This window comes from Vidua chalybeata, chromosome 4, assembly GCF_026979565.1.
Source record: "Vidua chalybeata isolate OUT-0048 chromosome 4, bVidCha1 merged haplotype, whole genome shotgun sequence".
NCBI lineage: Eukaryota > Metazoa > Chordata > Aves > Passeriformes > Viduidae > Vidua > Vidua chalybeata.
Genome location: NC_071533.1, coordinates 21,829,675 through 21,855,328, shown reverse-complemented (window position 1 = coordinate 21,855,328; position 25,654 = coordinate 21,829,675). Strand labels below are relative to the sequence as shown.

Sequence of the window (25,654 nt, the reverse complement as noted above, 5' to 3'; positions counted from 1 at the left end):
AAAGTACAGGATAAAGCACCCTGCAATTTGTCAACACCTGGTCCCCTGCATTTCTGTCCCTTTTAACATACATTTTACCCCTACTGGTGGGTGGTCACTCTTGCAAAATGTAAGACATAGGTTACAACTTCCTGCTTGAAGGACAGGTTTGCATTTGGATTTTTGCTTTCCTGGGAAGTATGCTGACTACTAGATTATTAGATAGCCTTGTTTTTACATTTCCTACCAGTTTATTTCTCCAGTGCAGAAATCCATGCTATGGAGCACAGGTGGTCTTGCAGAACTGCTCTTTTGGAGACCTGACTTTTCTATGGGACCTATCACTGTACTTTTCCTTTCTAGTCCAGTTCCACTGATGCCAATGTAAGTGAGGGCAGAGCATGTTTCGAAGTGAATCCAGTTGCTGTATGATTCAGGTCAGGCCAGGAAGATCGGTGGGGATTGGAGAACAGTCAGACTTCTAGTTCCTCCATGAAATATTACAATGGGAGGTGTTCTACAAGAGCGCTGACATGAACCCTGCTAGCTTATCCTTTTCTCTACGGCTGGCTTTCTGTGGCAAAGACAGCTCTGAGATTCTGGTTTTGCTAACATAACTTATCTGTCCATATGCCCACATGGTGCCAAAAGTGCCAGTTAACATGGGCCTCCAGTTCAAGCTGCTCTTTTAGGTGGGAAAAGAAGCCCAGCAGCTTCTGATGGCCATATAGCAGATGCTGTGGTTTTCATTTATAATCCCATTATCTGTATTTGAATTTGAGACTCTGTGGAATAAAGTTCTATATCTGCTGCTACCGGTCCACCGGTAAGTTTATTCTGAGGCTTAACTTCCCAGTTGTGCATAAAGGAAAGCCGTAATGGGGCTGGAGACATCCAGCATCTGTACATACAGCCTGCAAGAAGAAAGCTGGATATATGTGTAATTAAGGAAGTCTTTCCACAGCAGGAACAACAATTCTCCTTATTGGCAGCAGAAGCACAATAAGAACAACTGAACAAAACACCACGGTGGTTTGCATTTGCTGTCACATTCTCAGTATGTTTTGCAGTCTCTCTTAGCTGTAATTTCAGTTGCTTTGGAGATCACTTCTTTTTCCTTTTATTTTCAATCTTAAATGTGTATGAAATATCTTTCCAGTAAATAGTACATAGAGGACAGCATCCTCTTCAGCAGACAGTTGCTGGCATGAAACCAGATCCAAAATCAAATAACATTCTTCAAAGAGGTACTCAAGTCTCACAGTACCTAAAATTGTTGCTGGCTCATATGAAAACTGCTAGAGTTCTCAGTCTCACTTAGACATCTTGTACTGTGTCCAAATCAGTAGTTAGTTAGTTAGTTAGTTAGTTAGTTTCACAAATTGTTTATTACTGGAATGTGCGTGTGTGTGTGTGTGTTACACTCCAGGTGAAGCCAGGGAGCTGAAATTTCCCTGTGGCTGTTGGAGTTGATGCCAGCTCAGCAGGGACTACTGCAAGGTGAGCCGTGCCACTGGGACCAGTTGGCACAGCTGCAGAGAACACCAGCCACAACCCAGCGTGGATGGGGAACCAGATGAAAAGCAATCCTGCTGTGTCAACCAGGCATGGGGAAGGCACGGGTGCAATGTTCTCGCCTTCCAAAATGACAAATTGCCTTTCATCAAGGCAAGTCTCTTGTTGCTCCCAGATGTTTGCATCTTGTTTCTTGTGGAAAATGGCACTGGTGGGCTTTGCCTGTGTCTGGAGGGTAGAAGACTTGCTGTTTTCAGCAGGTGCTCCTCACTCTGAAGATGATTCTAGGGCAGGTTGGTGCAGAGAAGGCAATGAGCAACTGGGATTCAGAACTCAGACCCTGCCAACTTAGCTCTTGAGATTGCCAGATGTGTAGGGAACAACTCTTATGATCAAGAGGGCAGCATCTAGATGAGATCATATTCCTTTTCCATCCTTGAGTTTGTTTTGGAGCAGATGTGTTTCTGCTCTACCAGTTTCTAAAACAGTCATGCATATGCAAGTGTGTCAAGAGATTTAAGTGCCTAGGAATGCTGGTAACTTAGTATGGCTAAATTTGTATCAGCAATTAGCTTTGTAATAGGTTTTCCTGGATGTGTAATCTGTTGTGTGATTTATGTTCCCTGTGTTCATTTAGTCTGCACAGAAGCCTGGCCTGGCTTAGTCTCTGTGTGTGCTGTTGCTGTAAACACCCCGTGGCAGCACTGGTCTGGCTGCAGCTCCCAGGTAGAGTTGAGGTGTTATTGCAGTTTTCTGCTCTTGCTGATGGTCTTGCTTTTCGTGTTGGGTGGCATGTGGCAGGTTTCTTCTACTAATTAGAACAAATGTGCCAATTATGTTAATGTATCTCCCGATACCAATCAGCGAATGATTAGAGACAGCACATCTGTCTGTCACCAGGGAGCAGGATAACAAAGAAGACACTACAAGCTATGTTGTTCTAAATTACAGACACCTTGGATCATGCCTTCCCTTGCTGGCCGCAGGGACAGCTCAGTGTCCTGCAGGCTTGCTTGCCAGCCCATTAGCAGCCCTGGATGTGCAGCTCCAGTGCAGCTGGCAGGATCCGTGTGCCTCATGGAACTGCAAGTTGCATCCAGAGTGCTAAGGAGCTCTGACCAAAATGTAGCTGCCTCCAGGTGTGCTCCAGCTTCTCCACATCTGCAGATTCTGTTGGTCAGGTTTCCATTCACCACGCTCACATCTCAACTGAGTGGCCTTCTCTTGCTAGTCAGTTTGCAAACATATAACAAAAATACCTTCTTGTGTAGAAAACTAAGTAAAGGGATTTTGTGTCTGCTTTGTTCCAGGGGTTTAGTATATGAGAAAAACCACGTGTACGTTGTTTTAATTATAATTTTCCATAGCTGTCATCCCCCAGAGGGTACACTTACCCCATCCTTCATGGTATAATTTCTGCCAATTAAATGATTGCTGTTATGATATGGAAAAAACTGATCCCATCCTTTTTCTACGTATATGCATGACCGTCAGTACATTTATCAATAACGCCTGGAGGGATGTGCCTGATTTAATTGAATATATAGAGCTAGGTACATGCTCAAGAATTGTTCTGATTTTAGCCAGAAAGCATCCTTAATATTTAAGCAAACATCTCCTCTAGAACATCTCAAGAGAGATGAAAAATAGAGGAATGAGTGTGTGATTTGATATGACCTTGAAGTCAGGTTTTTGTGCACTTTGAAGTGCCCATTTATATTCTGCTGCTCCTCTGTCCACTTGCCTGCAGGTGTACAGGTCTCTGGCACACAAGTGTCCAGTGCCTTAGCTGCCAGTAACTATTATTCAGGCTGCAGAATTAAATTCAGAGTAAGTTTCTGCACTGACTGGATTAACAGCCTATTTCAGCAAGGGGGCTGCACCTTGGGGAATGACATGGCATCAAAAGAGATCATTGCTTTTAACTTCTGTGATAACAGTTTGCATACTTGTCACTCATAAGTCAAACTGTCTCATTCTGCTTGCTTCTCTTCTGTATTTGACACCTGATCTCTTCCTACTTACATGACAGAACAACCCTACTCCCACCTACTCTGATTACCTCAAAAAAAAAAAAATCTGAGGTTTAGAGGTGCTGAGCACTGCAGTCACCTGCACCATAAAAAATGGGTCCAACAGTAATTGAAAATAAGTACCAAGAACAGTCTCACATATTGTAGTGTGTTTAATTAGTCCCTGTTTCTGCAAGTGGACTGAGGGAGAAAATATAACCACTAGAGGGGTATTATCTTTTTCGTGTTGCTTTACTGATGGCTAAAATATGCATGAAAGGAGACTCCCACTGCTTGTCAAATCATCCATCAGTTCCTTCCCTCAGATTTGACATTAGAGTTTGCAACATTAATAGACACCATAAAAACCTGGATGCCAGAAGACTGAATTAGATATATTTAAGAGATACCTTGTAAAAGAGATGGCGTTTAGACATGCACACACTGTATTGATATACTGGCAGAAAAAAAAAGATATCCTGCTGTTCTTCGAACTTTTACTGTTAGCAATTCTGAGGCATTAGGTGGAAAAGGATCTTTTTCCTAAGAGGTTTGGCATAGAGCCAGAGGCAGTATACTAAATTATACAGAGCTGCTTTGTTTGGGGATTTTTTTTTTTTTTTTTTTTTTTTATTGGCAACTTCTCTTTTCATATAATCTTTGGTAGTTTTGCAGGGATGATAGAGAATTCAATGCTTACAGCTTTAATTTTGTCTACTCATTTGAGACCCAGATTGAATATGTATGTGTGTTTTTGCAGAGAGAGAAAATGTTGCAGAGTAGTGGAAAAAAGATCCATGTGCTTGGGCATGGAGCCTTGAGGGTGCCAAAGGCTGCTAGAGTATATTCTTGAATGGGCATACCAGAAATATTTTAAACTGAGCTTTAGTGTGGCGTCCTTGACCTTGGTCCTTCAGGGAAACCCGCTGCTGGCCAGTCAACAGGAGCCCCGATAGCTAGGAGGATGGATCCACCAATAGACGGGACGACACCCAGAGTGCTGCAGTTCTCAAGGGTTTATTGTAGCTGCAACAAGGGCAGAAGAAAGCAGGGAAAGGCACGGGAAACGCAGGGAGACCACCTCTCGAAAGGGGAGCTAACTCTGAGGGCCCCCTCCAGAGGAGGGGTCAGGGATTATATCCAGGGAAGGGGAGGCGGGGTCAGGGTACATATGGACTAATGGGATAGGGGCCCATGGGAGGAGTAAGGATGGGACAACCCAATGGGAGACAGGGGAAGGAGTGGTTACAGGGAAAGAACCAATTACAGAACATAGAATGGAGAACTTTCCAGAACTGGGGATGGCATAGGCATTAACTGGAGTGGGTGCATCTAGTGATAGACATGGGAGAAGGCAGGAATTCTAATACAATGCTTTTCTTTAGACTACTGCAGTTTCCCATGGCATTCCTGACAGATCCCCCCCCAGGACCACCTCCCACACCTTAGACCATGTAGACTGTAGTCCTGTCCTTACTGGTGTCGTCAGTATGCAAAGCAGAGGAAGAGCACAGGCAGATTTGATAATGGGATGAACACAGCTCTGGCAGTGTGTGTAGCATCTTTTACAGCCCTGGCATAACCATCCCAGAAATAAATATTGACATTAAAACCAAAGAAATACATGGGTCTTGTGTGAGAGGCAGGACTTAAATGGCAGCACACTACTGATGGAGATAAGTTCCTGGATTGTTTTTCAGTCTAGAGTTCATGCAGACCTGGCCTGCAGGTGAGGAAGGAGTTAAATATTGCCATTGACTGAAAAGGAATATGTCTGTCTTGATTAGACCTGAAACCTATTAGGATTCAAGAAAGGCGGAAAAAACAGGTTTAGTCATTCAGTCAAGGAAAAACAGATTATTGACTAAGAGCTTGTATCTTCCATGGTGACAGAAATACAGCCTCCAAAGTTTTATGTATTTTTCTTCATGCCCTGTTCCTTGCAGATACGCGTATCCATTTCCAGAGCCCTTGTTGCACCAATGTCTTTTAAGCTCCACAGTATCAACAGCTGTGAGGCTGCCACATCCCACAGTGATGTGCTGTGAAAGAGAGAGGTTTAAATCAAGCCTTCCTTGGAGCAGTGGCTCTACATACACTAAACGTGTAAATCTTTGGAAGCAGCTCATACCTGAAGTGCATCCACCCAAACTGGAGTAGGGGAGCTGGAGCGGCTTAAGGCAGGGCTAAAGGTGGAGAGTGGGTGGTGGGCACCTATAATCCAAGCCCACATCTGCCAGCACTGATATTGCAGCACTGACTGGCTTTGTCCAGGGGTGAATTGAGCCCTCGGTGTTGAACACCAGGAGAAATTATTGTTTTATCTCACCATGGTTTGGAGTAGTCGGTACAGCTGTCTCAGGTGACTTTTGGGGTATGTCAATGCTTGGGTAGTTCCTCAAATGTCTTTAGAAAAGTGGAGTTTGTGAGAGAAGGACTTGGCAGCTAGCACCTCACAAGTCCAGTGGGTTGATTGTGGTTATGTTTTTCTTCCTTTAATTAAATCCTGGGCACAGGCTGAAGTGATCCAGTGACGTGAAGGCCCAGCTTTGATCCATCCAGGGCCCCAGTCCTATCCTTCAGTGCACTAAGTTCAAATGAAAACGAGCTCCTAGATTTGCAGCCAAATTATATTAGAGTGGCTCACAGCAGTCAGCTGGGATATAACAGGGTGTTTTCTAAGGAAGGCAATAAAGAGAATATTGTCTCGATTAAAAACATCATATTAAAAATATTTTTCTGTGCAACCAAGGAAATCATGCTTTATTAAAGTAAAATATAGCTTACACAAATAAAGAGGAAAAATAAGCACTAATGTCCTTGTGATTTCCTATTTCCTTGGTAACTGACTCTATTTTGTTTCATTCTCATTGAAGCCAGACAGTGTGTATGTGAGTGCAAGTGTACTCAAAAATATTGGGGTTTGTGATTTGTTAGTGCTACCCACTCTGGTATAGAGTCTCATGGTTTTAGACTCAGGTCAGATACCTACAAGGTTACTGCATAACTAACTGCCTGATTAGGCAAGATATGGAAAACAATTAGTGAGATCTGTGCTGATTTAGGGTTTCTGATGTTGTAGGAGAATTTTCTATTTGCAGATATGCTTCTAAGATATTACCCTTTCCTTTTGCCTTGCTTCCAACTCTGAAAGCACAGATTAGCTTTTCCCTATACTGTACCTGGCAGCCTTTGAAAATGCATTGATGTTTTCAAGGCAAGGCAAGACAGCTGTTGTGTGGGTGGGTGGGATGAAAGGGGGCTTGAAGGAAAGGGTAGGCATGAAGAGTGTTCTCCTATTTTTATGTCCTGGTGTTTTGTTTCAGTTGGTGACATTCATCAGGTGAGTCCCTTGTCACGTGTCTTGGCTCGTAGAGTTTTCTGGGATAAGCAGTGCAATCACAGATACTGTGTCTGTCCATACTGATGTGACTTGTTGCTGACTCACTGCCTCCCCTCTGGCCCTTTGAAACCCCAAGGTGGAGTGGCTGAAGAATGAAGAGGTGATTGACCCCGTGGAAGACCGAAACTTTTACATCACCATTGATCACAACCTGATCATCAAGCAAGCCCGGCTTTCTGACACCGCCAATTACACCTGTGTTGCAAAAAACATTGTGGCCAAAAGGAAAAGCACCACAGCAACTGTGATAGTCTATGGTAGGTGATGCCTTATACTGTTGCAGGAGGATGGACACTCACTCAGAGCAGGAGGTGGGGCAGGAGGGGGATGCACAATGCCCTTGTGCAGCTCTCGCTGCAGTCAGTGCCCAGGCTGGGCTGCCTGTGCTGCCTGGTGACTTGCAGCCACACACGGGGACTGCAGTCAGGGGGCACTGCTGAAATCCCTCAGGAGTATGATGACTTGTCTTATTGGTGACAGGCAATGGTATTAAAGGAAGAGGAGCCCCCTGCACAAACAGCCTGATTAGAGAGAAGGAGGCTGTTCCCCTTGCTGTAACACACACTAGCTGCATACAGCAAGGAGCCACCAGGGCACATCCTCCAGCAGGAGTGTCCAAGGCATGGCTTATTACCAACACAGTTCATATTCTTAATGACTCTTTTCAGAAATAACAGTGAAAGTGATAGAAAATTTGTGCTTCCAGTGACTGATAAGAATGTCAGAGCTCATCAGAATCAACTATCTTCTTATAGCTCTTTAAATAAGCTTATTTTTGGTGCCTACTTCCAAAACATACCCTGACACCAAGAGCAAAGAAGCAAAGCATTCTGGGACTGCAGTTCGTAGGCACACAGCCTAGCTTAAAACTAAACATTAGGGGAATATAAAGCATGGGATAGCATTATTCTGTGTCAGCATCCACAGTCCTGATATGACTGAGGCTGGCCATGCTTTGGCTGGGAAAGGATGGGATTCCCTCCTAGGGTCTCTTCCAGCCTGTGTTGCGCAGCAGCTCTGCCTCACCAGTCTAAGCCTTTGCCTCTGCAGAGTTACTTCCCCAAATGCATTCCAGGTGGGGATATCGACCAGAACAAAACCTGCTCTGATTATGTGCCAGCTGACTGAACTGGTGTTTCTTACAATCAGCTTAATTATAGGATAGACAAGTAGGAAAAAATCCCTATGATTATCCCTAATATTCATTTCATATTCAGGGTAGCAGTTAGATTTAATTGTAAGCAGTTGCTTCTGTGGAGTTACAATGAGGGCTTTTTACTTCAGTTTTTATAGAAAACTGACTGAATTGAGTTGATTAGCAATGCTTTTGGTATTGAGGGATGGACCATGCAAGAGCACCGTGTTTTGTAACTGAGATGAATGCAGAAACATAAAGATGTAGGCATACTACAACCCTTCCTCATACATATAAAGAATTTTTTTCAAAAGTGTATTCAAGAAACATGTGTAGGGAGCAGGCGATTTTATGAGTTTTGTTGCCAGAGCTGCTTCAGGGTTGTGTCATATCACAAACATTTGGGTTTAGGGAATCCAAGCAGTTAATATGTTATTACCCATACCTGACAATGACACTATTATGTAGAGCAGCACAACTCCTTCATTCCTCCATCTATCCCAGAAAAACTGTGATGGATGAAAAGGAGAGTCAGCATAAATATCTTCCCAGAGATAAATATCTTCCCAAAGTCCAACAGAAAGAAATAAATTTAGTGTTAGCTCATTCTGAACAGCTTAGGGAAGTGCTGGGACATTTATATATACACCAGCTATGTCCACAGAGGGGTGACTGAAGTTGTCCTGACATCCTGAAGTCACCTTCTTGAAAGAAAGGAAAATTCTTGATATCTAATCGAAGTGTGGGGGTCTCTGAGCATGCATCGGTGATGGGTGCATCTGAGCATGAGTGGGAGAGCAGGTTATCTCCGTCTGGAAAATGGTGCAGTTTTCAGAGCATGAGCTTCGGCTGCCAGAGCTCTCTGAACCTGCAGGGATTTTGGTCATACACACTCCACCAGGCACTTAAGGCTGAGCCAGGTTGGTTTTCAGGATAATGCAGGTTACCTGCCAACCCTAATAGTCATCAAGTGATGTTTTTCATTCAGCATCAGCATTTCTGCAGCTTGTACAATGACTTCTGCCATACACTTGGTGTGCTGGAGACGTGGATTTGTGCCTGTTCAGTGTTGTTTCTCGTGCCATGTCCTGTGGCCACTGTTTGAGGCCGCATGACACGGAGACAGAAGCACCTTGGGGCTGCCCAGGCTGGGCTGTTTGTGTGACCATGCTCTTTTTCTCCTGCTTTGCAGTGAATGGAGGCTGGTCCACCTGGACAGAGTGGTCTGTGTGTAACAGCCGCTGTGGGAGAGGCTTCCAGAAGCGCACGAGGACCTGCACCAACCCTGCCCCGCTCAACGGTGGCGCCTTCTGCGAGGGCCAGAGCGTCCAGAAAATAGCTTGCACCACTCTGTGTCCAGGTTCAGTATGAACAACACACATAGATACTTTGTCTGTCATCACTCGTTTCAGGAGAACACTATTAGTTGCAAAAGCTTCCTTTTCATTATTAATAAATCCAACATCTCAGGGAATTAATATTCAGTTGTGGTGCATAAGTAGATAAAATAGTGAGCACATCATATCAAGCAGCACAGGTTCCAGCCCTTCTTTCGCACACTGCTTGCACTGTGGTCTCAGCTCTTACAATTCAGGAGATTTGGGGAGCATTCAGAGCTTCAAAATGTAGGAGATAAAGGTTGAAAGCTCTGGAAAAGAATTGGGACTTGAATATAGAAAGTAACTGTGATGTAAATATATTTGCAATATATTGAAATATGTTGCAAAATATATGCTGGTCTGTTCAGTCCAGCTGTCTCAGCAAGTAAAACATCTGGGATGTGGATATTAAATTTGAGGCAGATGTTTACCTGACATATGCAATCGTCAAATACAAAGACATTTTTATTGGAAAGAGATGTGTATCCATACTTTTGGAAGTTATTTAAATGTAAAATTCTGAAAATACAAGATTGTTTCAGGACATGCAATGTTGTTGGTGACTTCTTGTGATAAAATTCTGACATCTGTCCTACTGTCCAGTGCTCTCCTAGTACTGACCTGCTCAAATTGATGGCAGTAAGGCCATCTTCAGCTTGTGAAGTTTGATAATCCAGCTCTCTCACTGGAACAATTTTATATATTATTCTTCAGCTGTTCATTTTAGTGCTTTTGAAAATAATTTGCAGGATTTTGAAAGCTGCTAAACACATTCCTGATTCTGCTCATGTGGAATAAATTGGTGCCTCTAGAGATTTCTTTTAATAGAGAACATTTAACATTAAAAATCTTCCTAATAAAGAAGAATTCCTGGAAAATCTAACCTCTGTGCTAAAAATGCCACACCCCCCACCACAAAATTAATCACAGATTCCTGACTTGTTGCTTGTACATTTTGAGTACAGATAAACTGGTTAGAAGCTTATATAAAGGGGAAAGAAACCAGAAATGGGGCCAGAGCATAAAGAAAGGAGATGTGGGAGTGAATGTGCATTTACAGGCCATAAGTAGAAGAGCAGGCTGATGGTCCTGCTGCCTTGCCAGGAAGGGCTGGGAGCTGCAGAGTGGCTTGTGCTGACCCGTGCATTGCTCTGTCTTGGTCTCACTTTTGTGTATCCCTAACAAGTTGTGTCCTCTCCTTGTCTCAGTGGATGGCAAGTGGACATCCTGGAGCAAGTGGTCCACCTGTGGCACTGAGTGCACCCACTGGCGCCGCAGAGAGTGCACAGCCCCAGCTCCCAAGAATGGGGGGAAGGACTGCGAGGGGCTGGTGCTGCAGTCCAAGAACTGCACGGATGGGCTCTGCATGCAGGGTAAGTGCTCTCTCCGGGATCTGGGATGTATGTGGCAAACCCTGAAATAACTGCAGATTAGCATCAATGAGCTAAACTCACAGAACCATTTGTAGGAGAAATGAGTTAGGGACCAGTTCTCAACCAGCCTGGACACCCCACTCCTCTTGCCTGGAATATGAAACAGTGAAGAATTAGAAAGAGTCATAACAGAGCCTTCTACTGCCTGCTCTCCCCACCAAACAGCCCTCCTCTCTATATTGCCTCAACATCTGTCCAGAGAAGCTTGGCAGTGACTCTTACAGCACTGCAAATGGAAAAATAGAGCATTTAGAGCAAAGCCAGCATTTCCAAAAGAGTAAACTTGGCCAAGCAGATTGGCTTCTGGCTTCTTACTATCAGGAATGGTGAGTGCATATGTTTCTATTTATAATAGTTATGCTCCTTTTTCAATTTCGGGTGACCTGTGGTAGAAAGAAGTACACTGCATCAATGCAGCGCTGGTGCAAACTTCCTATCTGGTTGCCAGCATGCTGCAGCCTCAGGAAGATCAGCTTTAGCACTGAAGTCTGTTCCACTTGTGCCTATTCACACAGTGGTCCTGCCTTTCTGACTAAAAGAGAAGCAAAGGAAAGCAGATTTTAAGTGTAATTCTGATATACACTGATGAACAATTACTCAGCTCTACATTTCATCCCTTCTCAAAAATTAGGTCTTCTCTGCTCTGCTGGTGCATCAAAACTCCCTTTCATGTTTCATTAGTACAATAACCTGACCCAGAATCCTCACATACAACTCTTTCCTATTCCTTCATCCCATCTCTCTGCAGTACTTCTCTGTCAAGCCTCAGCTCTCTGTTGTCCAAAGAGTTGTGGCTGTACCCATCCAATACCTCTGTGTCCAGATCATAAAATGCTTTGAGTTCTATCATAAAAAGAAGATAGAATCAAAAGGAGTAAAGAATTCTTATTCTCTGAGGCAGGTTACTTTTGACTGAAATACTCATGATGACAGCAAATGACACTACCAGCTAATAAATTGGTCTGCTCTTTGAATAAGCACTACTATGTTGGTAGTGATCTCTGAGCTACCCTATGGCACAGCATGACCATTTACTTTGAGGTTTCACAGATTTACAAGTATCTCCCTCGATGTGGCTCACACAAGCATTTCCATCATGTTAAAAGCTATTAATCAATGTCAGTGGTCTATAAAGCTGTAATCCCTCAAAACACTTGTTTTTATGGTGAAATTAGAAAGGTAACAGTCAGAACTCCTCTCCTTTTTGTTTCTAAGGATAGGGGAAAAAATCCAGCTATGTCTTACTCTACAACACTTTGGTGACTTTTATTGTAGGGAAGCTAATGCACCCCTAGTTCCAGCAAAGTTAATAAGTCATTATGGCAAATTAGGAGGAAAAGGTGCATTTCCCCACACAGAAGAGCTCTTCACTATCAGATTATATTTAGCAGGTGTATGTCATCTTTGTGTGTGCACATAAAGAGAGCCATTTAAGCAGAAATCTTGTGGAAAAGTAGATATAATAGTACAGCAGAATAAAAGCCCTGTAAGGATCTTATTTATCTGTTGATGGTATATTGCATTTTATTTGTGAAAGTGGATGCTGAGTATAAAGCAGAGGTCTTCAGTAGGAGAGAGGGTGAAACTGTTGTGAATCCTATTCTGCTTCATATATATGTATATTAAAAATGGTAATGAAAAATATGCAGTCACATAATGACCTGCTTAGCTCCAGGGTCCGTGATAATCCTTCAGTGTTGGAATTTAATGGCAGTGTTTTAATGGTGTCTTTATACTCTCAGGGTTTCACATACCTGTAAAACTTCCAGTCCTGCTCCCTGATCCATCACTGCTGAGAAGATTGATTTGCTGTACTTTGTGGCAGTGTGCCTGCTGCTCTCTCTCTCTCTCTCTCTCTCCTTCCCTCTCTTTTTATTTATTTATCTTTCTCAGTTTATGTAAAATCAATCTGAACACTTACATTTTTGCCTGTGTGGATTTAGATTCTTAGAAAATCTGCCTGCTGAGCCAGGAAGACACACAGCATTCCTTTCATTCCTAAAACAACATGCCTCTTTCCACATTATTTGAAGCTTTGGGGGTCTGGCCTGGAACTGACAATTCTCTTAGCCTGGGCACCTGTAGATTCACAACAGTCTTTTCCAGTGGCTTCATGCCACTGGATCTGGCATGGCACATGTGGCATAGAAAAAGCTTCAGCCACCTTTTCTCTGTGGCCACAGCCAGCTGGGAGATCTGATGGACAGCTGCTTCCCTGCACCATAGTCACATCCTGTTCCTAGGTGCCCTGGTGCTGCTTCCTTACTGCCAGTCTTTAGTGAGAGCTTGAAGCTTGGCACCATGGGTGTAGTTGAGGTCAAAGAATTAGTAGACAGACACTCTGCCAGGAGTCACTAACCTGTTGCTCTGACAAAAACTCACTTGTAAATATATATCTCTATATAGCTGCGTGTAAAAGATATCCTGGAAAATGCTGGATTGAACGAGTCTCATTTACAAGCCCTTTCTCTTCCAGTCTATTATTCACTTCAGTAGCATCAGCTGGATAAATCAATAAGCTCTTTCATCAGACTGCCCCTGCTTCAGCAAAGAGCACAAGTCTGCACCACTATTGATTTCTGTGGGGATAAAAACAGTGGAGCTTTCTCCATCCCTTGTAATTACAGTATTTGACACCCAAAGCTGTAGTTTGTGCTTACCACTAACTATGGCATTTCTCATGCAACTCTGCTGTTGCATTTATTCAGACTAATCATCTTGGTGATACACACATACTCTCCCATATCCAGTAGTTTGTGTTTTCTGTTAACACGAAGGGATGAACAGTCATTAAACTATAGAGCCCACAGAGAGCCAGCAGGCTGAACTGAAGAGAAAAAGCAGATGTAGTGAAAATTTAGGGCAGTCATTGCTATTTTAAGTTTTCAAGTACACAATATTGTCTAGCAGTTCCCATTATAACAATTTCATAATTCCCATAATAGCATTAATAAGATCTTCTGGAACAAAATCTCCTGTAGGTGTAAGAAAAATTGGCTGGTTACCACCCACGCTAGTTGCATTATTGCCTCCATAGCTGCATTATTTCCCACTTGATGTATGAGTACTGTGGTAAATACTTCAGTGCAAGGAACAACACTTTTAAAGGCACACACTGCATCTCACAGGGGATTGCTGTAAACTGAAGCACTACAATTAGCCCTTCACTTGTATCACCTAATGACTTTGGTGGGTGTTCTGTGCGGGGAATGAGAAAGCAAAGCACTCGCCTGCTGCCTCAAACTTCAGTACAAGTAGTTCCTTTCACTAGGTCACAAACATTTTTAAAGCAATGTACCGGGAAAGTGTTTTGCTGGACTCAGTCTGGAACAAGTGTGAGATCACTTGTGTGGTACAAAACTGCTGCTTTTGCTTTGCATTATGTATAAAATTCTGCTGATAGTCAAGAAGAGGGGCACAAACTATGAGGAGAGTTAGCTGTGCTTCATGGTTATGTTGAAGGCTTATTGCCTGAGTTGTGACATGCAGCTGTCATGCTCACAGCATGTCACGTATATCCTTTCTGTTGAGGATCTGAAGTGACAGTGTTCAGATCTGTATTGTCCCTGTCCTGAATGAATAAGTACAGCAGGTCCATAGGCATGAGGTTGGTGCCTGCTGGTCTTTTAGACTTTTCTGAAATCATGCCTGGGACTTGCAGGATTGGCACTATCTCAGTCAGAGGGAACCAGCCAGTGCCTCTTTTTCTGCTCACTTTTGGCATTAGTTGACCACTGTGGCTTTTCATAAAAGTTGTGCTTTATTTTTTTTTTCAAAACACAAAGCTAACTCTCTTACAGCAACAAGCAAGATAATACAGAAGCACATGTTGTTGCTTGAGGACTATGGAAACAAATAGTACTGTTGCTCTGTGAAGTAAAATTGCTTACTTTATACAGTCTCACAATATGGAATAAAAATCTATCCTTGAATAGGAACAAAGGGAAATTTCCACCTGTGAATCATTGCCAAGGGTCATCAGATCCAGTATGAACTTTCCCTCTGTTTCTTGAGCATGAAAAGACTAAGATGTGCTAGTGTAATTTTTTTAAAAAATGGAAAAAAATATTCAAAATAGTTGCTACAATAATCTGTGCTGACTCTCAGGTCACTCTGGTCTTCTCCCTGCATGCAGCGTAACTACTTGGAAATGCAAATAGCAGATACACCACTGGAGGAAAAGACACCATTCCGTGGGGAAGATGTTATTACCAGACTAGCAATGCCATTCCTTCTTAGAAAAGGCTGCCTTCTAGTCAAGAGTGAATTTATGTGATGTGGTGACAGCAAAACTGTATTTGCTGAGTACTCTGAAATCCTCATCTGAAAAGCGGTATGAAGGTTCCCTCTTGCAATAATAGTGCCTAAGCATGTGAAAAAGATGCAGTTTATCCTGCTTGGGCATTAAATGGCAAAATGCTTCCCTTTTCAGTCTTGCCTCTTTTTATACAGATCCTGAGTAGAAAGCAAGGTTTCCCTAATACTAGCATCTTTTTCTTTCCAAAACATACATATTCTGCACATGTCCTCCTTGGTTAATGTAACATGTCAGAAACTCTGATGGAATCAGAATTAATTTCCCTTTTTGGCTTGATTTGAAAGCAGGCATTCAGGGAAGAATTATAGGGCAGAGCAGCTTGATGAGGGCCACAGGTCCACCAGTGGAGTGTGCAAAGAGCAGCGGAATGTTTTCCAAGCTCTAAAAGGTAAGCAGAAGTCTCTCAAGGGAGACTGCAACAGAAGCCTGTGTGTGCAAAGGAATGAAATAAAACCTTTTATTAAGAGCATGTGGGTCAAGAGAGAACTTCTAATACATTCAGTCTGTCAGCATAATGATACAGCCACCTGGCCTGTTCTGGCCTAGCAGGGGGAGTTCATTCATTTGAAGCAGGCATCTCATCTGTTCCTAGAGGAAGTTTTCCATAATATTGTTTTTTGATATGAGTAAAGGGATGTGTTATTCCATTTTCTACCCAGCTACTATGTAATGGTGTGGCAGCCAAGGGAGTTTATGCACACACCTCAAGAGTTATGACTCATCTCTAGTTTATTGTAGCGACATGAAAAAAACCCAGCTGAGAAGCATCCGTGCTCTGATGGGCCCTGTGCAACTGAGAGCTCTTGACTAGAAGACCAACTGCTTGAAGCAGATAAAAGTGTTGGGAGAAAGTAGAAGGGCAGAGCCACAGGCAGAACCCAGGGCACTGAAATCCCTGTGTCTTAACCCCAGTCAGTTCAGAAAGAGCCACCTCCACATTATTTTTAAAGAAAGCAGATGCTGTAAGATCTCTAGGCTGTTTTCAAAAATCTGCACTAATTAAAAAAATATTATAGCTATGCAGAGAGGAGAAAAAAGACAACCTTATCCACCTATACTTTTCATTCTTCTTTATCCTCTTAGGTTTTCTTTTATTCTTCCCTATTCCTCTACACATTAAAAGCTCAAAAAATTACTTAGATAGATGAAAGAATTCAAATCTTATGAAGTCTAACTGATATATCAATTTAATTGTAGAAGAAAGCCACCCCATACAGAAATAATAATGTACATTTATATTAACCTTGTCATACGCAGAGGTGCATATATTTCATGATTTTTGCTTTCCTGTCAGAGTGTCAGGCAGGGTAAAGTTACATGAGCACCTGAAGGCTCATCAAGAAGTAAGTGAAACAATCAGAAGTAAAACTCAGTGCTCTATATTTCTAAATCTGGACTAACGAAAGTATTGGCAGCATGCTTAGATGGAAACTGATGTTGGGGAACAAGTTTCTAGAATTTGTAAACAAACATTGAGCTTATCAGCTGATTCTGGAGTTTCTGGACTTTTTGATGTTATAAGCTGGGCAGTACAAATTACCTTATGTGTGAGCATACAAACCTGCCAAAAATTTTTATACCTGTTCCATGGGGATAACGTATGCTGTCCATGACCCTTTTTGTCCAGCATTCTTAACAGTTTTGATCCCCTCTCCTAGATCCTCTTCCAGTTGTCCCTTCCTTCATCTAGCTGTGTGCCATGTAACCTCTCTCCAGTGATGTCCCTTGTCCTCGTTTCAGCACTCTTGTCCCACTACAGCAAAGTGAATTCCAGGAAGTCTTTCTAGCATTGTCATTGCAAGAGTGGAATTTACAAATACACATCAACTGAATTGCAGTGCTAGTCATGTGTTTACTTTTGCTGTCAAACATGCATAACTAATACAGTGCTTGTTTACTAAAGATTGACATAAGATTTAACTAAAAGGTCAAAGTCCTTAACTACAGAAGACTGCATAATGTCAAACTTGGATATTCTAATCCATATCAAATTTTAGCAACAAGTTTTCTTTCTCTTTCATCTTCCCCTATTCCCATATAGATGTCATGCATGTTTAAATTCAGGCAAGACCTTTCTATCAATGTTAAAAAAATGTCAGGATCTAATTTAAAATGAAAACATAATTGCAGACTTAATTATAGAATATCATGAACTCCTGTTCAAGGAGAGAACAAGAGAGTGTCCCCATTTAACTCACCCACTCAGGAAAGATCTGAGATAATATCCAAGTAAATAATCAGTCACAAAACCTCAAGCTCCATGTTTATTAGCCCAGCCTGAATATGCCAATAATTAGTCCTTCAGAAGGAAAATAAATTGCTGTGCATTATCTCTGGGATGCCTGATATCATATCTGACCTTCAGCATCATTACTACAGATATGAAGGTCTTTCTTTAGAATAGAAAATGTGGGGAGGGAAAATCTCTCTGTCTGAGGGAAATCTTTCTGTCTGAAAGATTTTTGCTGTTCCAGGGACTCTGTTGTTGGTTTGATTTTTTTGGTTTTTTTTCTAATTTTCCTCATCAAGCTGCTCTGCCCTGTAATTCTTCCCTGAATGCCTGCTTTCAAATCAAATAGATTTTTTTTTCTAATTTTTTTCTATTTTTTTTCTAATTTTTAACCACCACAAGTAAGGTATAACATATCACATCTTCTTGCTTTTTTGCTACATTTCCTGGGAAATAGCATGGGAGAGAAATAATTAACAACAAATAGAGTTCAAATTTTATGGTTAATACTTTTCCAATCTTATTAGCAACATGTTAAGTGAACATGAAGCCTTGACACTAAACAGTCAAAATATGGGGTTTACTCTAAGATTACTCTTGTACCATTAACTCTGCCCCTTGTAGAAAAGAAAATACTGGAAACGTGCAGTCTCTGGACAGTGGAACTTGCACAAAGCAATTTAAAACTCCTGAATGTCAAATTAAATCTCCAAAATTCTTTCTTGTAAGCTGGGAATATGTGACTTTGGCCATCATAGACAGAAACCTAGATGGACTTAGATGGAAGCCAAAAGTATTGCAATGTATCTGAATTAGTATTTTGAAAGCCCTTGAAAGTCTTTTCTGAAAGTTTTGAGCCTTTGCACCCTGTATTGATCATCTAGAATTTCCTTTAAAAGTACTGAAGAAACTCAAGCAAGCTGGTGATTGCTGTAAGAATGATGGTGAATGAGGTAAGGCAGAAGGAAACAGGACTGGTAATGCAAGGTCACAGCCACAGACACAGCACTGCAAACACTGCAGGGACATATAATTTTTTTTCTTCTTTGTCTCAAAACCCTCTCTGTATAATTGAATTCAGAATATAGAATTGATGAGTGTCTCTTCCCATGAGTGCAAAAAAAAAAAAACTGAAATTGGGCTGACATAGAATTGAAAATGGCATTTTACAGGGAAAGGGAGACAGGCTGAATTTCTAGAACTTGGAATTTGGAAACAGCTATATGTACTTGGGGGTAGTTGAGAAGCTTTTTACTCATTGAGATCCATTGAACGAGAAATTAACAACAAGAAAAAAAGTTACTGGAGTTCTTAAACCAATTTTATTCAAACTTTCCAGAATAATTTCTGAGACTGAGACTCATTATAGAAAACTCCAGCAAAACCCAAAGATTTTAAATTAAATTCTGAGCTACTGGAGCTGGCCCAATGAGGAGGGTAATAGGACTTAATGCTGAAAGAAGACCTCATCTTGGGAATTAAGAACAGAACCAACTGGGTGAATACTTCTTGGGTCTGGTATGAAAAATAATTACCAGCTTGGTGGCTTTGAGTTATCAGATACTGGAGTTCATCTGATGTGTATCTATCACAGAAAAAAAAAAAAAAAAAAAAAAAAAAAAAAAAAAAAAAAAAAAAAAAAAGTTTACTGGGTTGTTTCAGTAAACTCATGTCACATTCTATATACCACACACCTACTTTACATCATCCAAGAACTTCCTTCTTTAAATGTTAAGCATCTGCATGTAAGAATCAGTCTCTGTTTATCTGTTTCCTGAGGAAGGAAGGCAGCAGTTTAATGCTTTCTTTTCTTTGTTTTTTCAGAGGTGATTTGAGAGCATTGATTTTGGAACCAAAAGGGGGGAAAGTGCTGCTACAATATGTTATGCTCAACCTGTTGAGTTCTTTGCAACAGGATCTTCTTGAGGCACATCATGTGGCCAGACTTTCAGAAGGACTACGGGATTACTTGAGCTCAGCTGTTTTTGAAACTGCTACAGAGCGAGTAAAGAGAGTTTATAGATTAGAAGCAAGTGGTGCCAGATTAAAGTATGATGCATTGAAGAAACTAGCAGTTATGGTGTGCTTTATGCAATCTTCACCTTATTAATTGAAAGTGCAGGTCTCCAGTTCTCACTGATCTTGATAAAGTCTCAAACTACATATCATTAACTGTGACCTCAGCAGCTAATGCTATAAAATTATTTCTTTGCAGGATAATTGTAAATATTTTCATAAATGTGACACAAACTGTATAAGCCCTAGTAAATAATTGGCCAGAAATATCATCTTCAGCTACTTCACCTGTCTTACCTATATATTTGCTGGAAAGAGGGAAAATATTCAGGAAAATACAAATTGAAAACTGTGCATTTTTCTTTCTCTCTTACTTAAATATTTTAATTTCTGCAAGCACCAGAGTAAAATATTTTCATAATCTGATCAGTTCACTCTAAAATTGATATTCATTAATACAAATTCAGCATGACTAGAAAGCTAGCAAAACCAATTACGGACCAAAAAGGGGAGCCAGTTACGAAGTTCTCTCTGCGTGAAGCCGTGACCTAGAGTTTTATAACACAGGAATAAAAATTCTCTTTAAAATATTCCAGTTCACAGGCCAAGACATTATATTCCCATAGCTTTTTAGGTAATATCAAACAGAGGATTTCAGAATGCCCATGATCATGAGCTCCCAGGCTGAGCACCATGTGTGTATAAATGCCCATGAATATGCTGAGGAGTTGATTCTTTCCCAGTGGAAGAAGAAGAGCTTAGAACAGTCATTCTGGTGACTCTTTGGTGACAGTCACATGCAGATATGCTGAGGGCTGTTCAGTGACACAGAGCAGCAGCTCTGTCTCCAGGGCCTTCAGCATGAACATGTTCCCAGAAGGTCAGAACAAGGCATGTGGGACCAGAATGCTCAGGCTAGACTTCCAGTGTTTGGGGATCATCTGCCTTCACAAACTGCACCAAACTAATTAAATGAGCTTGACAATCTATTCAGTTAAATGGACACAATTTCCCAAATCAGTGCCAAGTGTGACTGATGCTTAAATTGAGTTAAAGTAAATTGATAAAAAGCCTGCTGTAGTCTTTTCTATATGTCAACATTGGATTAGTTAATTTTTCAAGTACAATCTGACATATTCACCCTTCTTTGCTTTTCCCAGTGTGTTGCATCATTACAAAGGTGATTAAACTGCTCTTCTCATGCTTTCTAGAAACAAAATAGACAATGTTTACTTAAAGCACCTTTTTAATGGTACATCTGCATTTGTACAAAGGATTTGTGCCAGTGTAATTAATTTAGTTTAAAAAAACCCAGCTTTGACACTTGATAGAAACACTTCCATAGGCACAAAGATATATTTACAAACGTAAATTGGACTATAAAGTAGAATACAAGGAGAAACATTAACTTAACTAAAAGCTTTTTACTGAATGCCTTTACCATGCATTTACAGTGGTTCAATTTCTATGTATTAACCTGGGCCTCCCACTGATTTTTCAGGTTTGACATAGGGTGAGGTACTTGTAGAATGAGGGAAACAAATACCCATTTTGGTAAGCTTTTGAGAACCTCAAACAGCAGGCACTATGCAAGCATAAAGTCTGATTATAGCTATTTTACTCATTCAACAGTAAGTTACACAACAAAATAGCAGAAGCATTCTTGAAATTATGTATTTCCCAACAAGCTGTAGGAGGAAGCTTAAATTACTTTTCTCAAAGTAGCTCACTGTGAAACCAGCTGTTCTAAATATGAGTCAGCAGCCTTCGCAGAGTCAAACCCTCCAGCACCTTTTTAAATTCACTCACATTAAAAATGTTCATCACTCTCGTAGAAGTCCCTTAGGTATTTACCAAGCAGTGCTGCTAATACAAGGATGAAAAAAAAACCAAAAAAAAACCAAAAAAAAACCCCATGGAAAAGATCTCTCTTCACGGCAATTACTTTGAAGAGAGAAGACATTCTTCATTATTGCAGTTACTAATCCCTGCAGGTTTGTGTCATTATCTGATGAAAATGTCCTTTTTTCATTGTTTGAAGGCATAGTCAGAGGGACCAGTGTGACAGACAACTTTCTACAGAAAACCCCATTCTCTTGTGCTGGGCTTGTGGCAGTAAGCCTGCCTCCTGCCCATCACCAGTACATGGCTGCAGGCCTTCTCCTTGCCCCTCCAATGCCTATTCCCTTTTGGAGTCCATTTTGGAGGCATGCTTAAAACTAATTTGTTGTAAAACATCCTGCCCAAATGGCAGAAGCATCCTGTAGTATCCTTACCTCTTCCTCTTGTTTCAATAGATGTATCTTTGAATGCATGCACAAAACATTTCTGTGGAGGAAACTGGCATCACTCTTATGTAGCTGCAGGGGTGCTGTCTGTAGTTAGCAGTAAGAGAATCTGTGGAAACTTGTGAACCACAAATATGTATTTGTGACTAGCAGGATCTGTGGAGAGGTTGCAATGAGGCAAATTTCTTTTATAATACTTGAGGATTATCATGTGCTTGTTTACTTTGCTGTAAAAGCTTGAACCTGGATTTCCATTTTCCTGTGAGGAAAGAATGCTTTCACATCACAGCTAATCCAGGTGGTGCCATGTTTTGTGCCTGTTGAGTGGCACTTGCTGGATCCCTTCAGATGTAGCAGGAGTGATGCACAGCCTTGAACACAAAACTGACTACCTCAGATGTCATGTGAGGCGAGAGGAATACCCTCTTCAGCTTTGCAAAGGAGAACTCAAGCTCCTTGGGTGATGCAGAGCCAGGGCATGTGGGCTGCTTCATTCCATCTCCCCTGCTGGGGCACATGAAATGCAAGGAGACATCCTCAGCTTTCCCAGTGGATTTGAGTACCAGGCAAAAAATCATTCAGAAATGCATCCAGCCTAAAATTCACTTTGTCCCTGGGCCTTTAAGTTTCTTCTGCCTGCCTTTTGGTCTCTCCAGAGACGTCTTGGCAAAGGAAATATTGGGAATAAGGCTATAGCTGGAATTTACCTTTACCAAATTATGAGCCTCAGCACTCGTCTGGGGAGTAATTGGGAGTACCAAGGGTACTGTAAATTCATGCCCAGACTTGCTGAGCACTCACTCAAGCCCTCAGAAGTTATTCACCAGACTTTTCATGGCCAATACCTCAAGTACACCAGTAGAAAGAGAAGGCAGTTATTAGCAAAAGATTGAATATGCATGTTGAGAGTGCACATAGGTGAACTTGCCTCAAAGCCAGGGAAATGAATGTAAGAACATAGTATTTCTAAAAACACTGGTATGGCTGGAATCCTTGCTGTGAAGTAAAGCTTTAAACAGAGATCACAGGCAGTATAGTTTGTGCCATGATGTCCCAGAAGAAAACATCATCATCAAAAATCAGCAGGGTTTGCTCTGGTATTTCAGGTAAGGTAGAATTTATGCAGTAGTTAATGTCTGGAAATTTTGGAAGGAGGTATATTTATGCCTGTGATTGGGATTGACTGTGTCTTTATTAACAAAAAATACAGCCAAGCAGCAAGATATTGTAGAACACAACAGATGCTCACAACAGAGCACCCAAGCTTGGTGGTTCCAGAAGCTGGAGATTATTACTCTGGTCTGCCTGTAATGTGGTCCTGTGCATTAGGCCCACACCAGGAGTGCATCTTCCAGTTTTGTCTCACCTGCAGGGAGTCCCCAGCTGTGTGAGCTCCTTGCAGTGTGATCAGAGGGGAGAGTGTGAAAGTCCCTTCAGGAGAACTTAAGGGAAGGTGATGGAAGAGAGGTACCTTTTTACTTACACTGACTCTAATCCCATCCCAGACAGTGACTCGCCTGCTTAATTGGGATTTGTCATTTACCTTTCTGGCAGGATGGGACTTGGAACACTTCACTCATTTGCCACATGGGAAATGCTTAATGGGTTCACAGGATTCATGTCTGAACTAAGCAGCTCCAGTGTGCTGTGCTGTGGGCACTGCAAAAGGAAAACACAAAGGAAATGATATCTCTGCTTTATCCATCCTGAAATAAAGCTGTAAATTGTGTTATGATTTTGTCAATATATGGTGCTTGCAAAGATTTCAAATAAATAATGATCTGACCACAGGGGCCTTATTGATTTTGTAATGATTTCAAAGAGAAACCACTCAGTTTACTGTTTGCTGACAAATTCTTTACTCCCTAAGGAATTCCTATTGAACATGTATTAAGGACAGGATAAAATAATTCCAAGGAAATACAGTGAGAGGGCTTTGTGCATAGACTGCTCCACGAATCAGTATTTAACCTCTGACCAGTGACAACAGGTCTCCTTTAGCTCTATTAGATCAACAGCAAGCTATTATAATTAAATATAAAAATTGTTTAGAGCCTCACCGAACATGTCCTGGGAATTAAAGCAATATGGCAGGGATAAGGATAAAAAGACTTTCCATATGCTAATGACCCTAGATGTCTGAAATAAATTAGATCCATTACAGTTTATGCTCAATAAAAGAAAGACTTTAAGCACTCCAAAGTTAGTGACTCGAGACCGATTTTGGCTTAGAAATTCAATCTGCCTGCTTATTAATTCTTAGTAAGGCTCTGGAGGAGACAGGGGATGCAAAATCATAATTCTGTGCTGTATCAGAATTTTAAAGTGCCATCAGTTTCTTTTCCTTCTTTTCCTTTTTTTTTTTAATTAAACTATTTTTCATGCTTCATTTTTTTGTTCTCATTTGATTTTTTTCCCCTTTTTTGTTTAATTTCTTTCTTTTTAAGGTTTCATTTATCCTATTTCAACTGAACAGAGAACCCAGAATGAATATGGATTTTCTTGTAAGTTTAATGTTTGATTTTATGTTCCTGGATGCTAATTTGATGCTGTTCCTTGGGTCAGGCTTTACTGTTAGGCAAGCTCAGTATGACTAGGCAAAAAAGGGACCTATTCAGCAGGGTGACATTCTGCTTGCTTGACAGCAGGCATGGTGCTTTGCAGCAGATACGGCCTTTGTGCCCAACGGAAATGGGAGAAGATGTTGCCTCAGAGACAGAAACTGGAGAGAATGAGACATCTTCTCATTAAAAATCCCTTAGCAACTGGATAGACTGTGGTGGAAGGATAACTTGTCTTTGAGCCGGAACTCAAGAGTTCTGCTTCCTGAACTGCTGGGTTAAAAAAATTGGATGTTTCAAGTTTGGTAAATTGAAGGTCTGGTAGCCTGGAGCTGTCGGAGATTGATCAGTTCCTTTCTGCATCTACCAGCTCTCACCTCTGCAGCTGGAGGGCAGCTTGGCTTAAATGGCTAAAAGACATAAAATAAAAGTGATTTCACATGTTTCAAACCAACAAAAATAGGGTAGTAAAAAAGAGTCTGATTTGTTTTTGCACTTCCTTTTTTCATTAGGCTATTTCTAAAACTGGGATTCTTCACTGTATAGAAATACATCAATTTTTGAACACATATTCAGACCTTTTGGGGAAAAAAAAATGTCTGGTGGATAATGATGCTAGAGATTAGCTTGGAATTGGTGCTGAAGATATGATACAAGCAGCTAGTAGAAATATCATAGCCATTTCCTCACAAGACGGCTCTAATATAAATTGTTGTTCATTTTGGTAAATCACCACATTATATCTTGTGCTTACTTCAGCTTTTATCTTAATACGTATGTGTTAATGCCACTGATGAGAACTCAATGCTTGATTCTCTGCTTTACTAATTTACTAGTCTATATTTTTGAAGGCAAATGGATGGAAGGGAGTAATGACAGGTTACATTTCAAAAAAAAAAAAAAAAAACAAACCAACCAAAGATATGTCTGAATTTTCCATAGAAAATTGAATATTTGGGTTCTTTTACATTTTTTTAAGCAAAAATAAGGCTTCTGAATTTTTAAAACCCACATGTCTTTGGTATCAGATGAACTTCTAAATATCAATATAAGGACATTATGTCACTAAGACAAAATCTCATTTCCTAGGATGAATTTGGTTCATGAGACTAAGTCTATGGCATGTTTTGCTTAGTAGTTCACAGCCTGAGTATTGGATAGATGAACAAGTGGATAGGTAAAGAGTTAGAACACAAGTTAGAGAGAAATCAAGGATTGTTTTCCATCAAAAGTGCATAGACCTGCTATATGGTGTTGGAAATGGATTTTAAATTAGCCTGTAAAAAAGGCAGTAAATGTCTGCAGGAAACGAGAATAATAACATGTTTTCTTGAAAGTCCCTGTAAGGAGGACATTTCTTGAAGGTTTCTGGCCTCTCTCCCTGC

At 41.1% G+C, this 25,654-nt stretch overlaps 1 protein-coding gene across 2 annotated transcripts in view; it reads left to right on the top strand.

Annotated features, from left to right (window-relative positions):
* The window catches only part of UNC5C (unc-5 netrin receptor C), a 245,358-nt gene that overhangs the window by 192,845 nt on the left and 26,859 nt on the right, over positions 1-25,654 (top strand). The window contains exons 5-8 of one of the 2 annotated variants that reach the window (XM_053940585.1): positions 6,986-7,166; positions 9,237-9,404; positions 10,632-10,796; positions 24,156-24,212. In XM_053940585.1, the coding sequence (XP_053796560.1) occupies positions 6,986-7,166; positions 9,237-9,404; positions 10,632-10,796; positions 24,156-24,212 (571 nt within the window). The remainder of the gene's footprint in view (positions 1-6,985; positions 7,167-9,236; positions 9,405-10,631; positions 10,797-24,155; positions 24,213-25,654) is intronic. The other variant, XM_053940586.1, reaches the window with a different exon arrangement.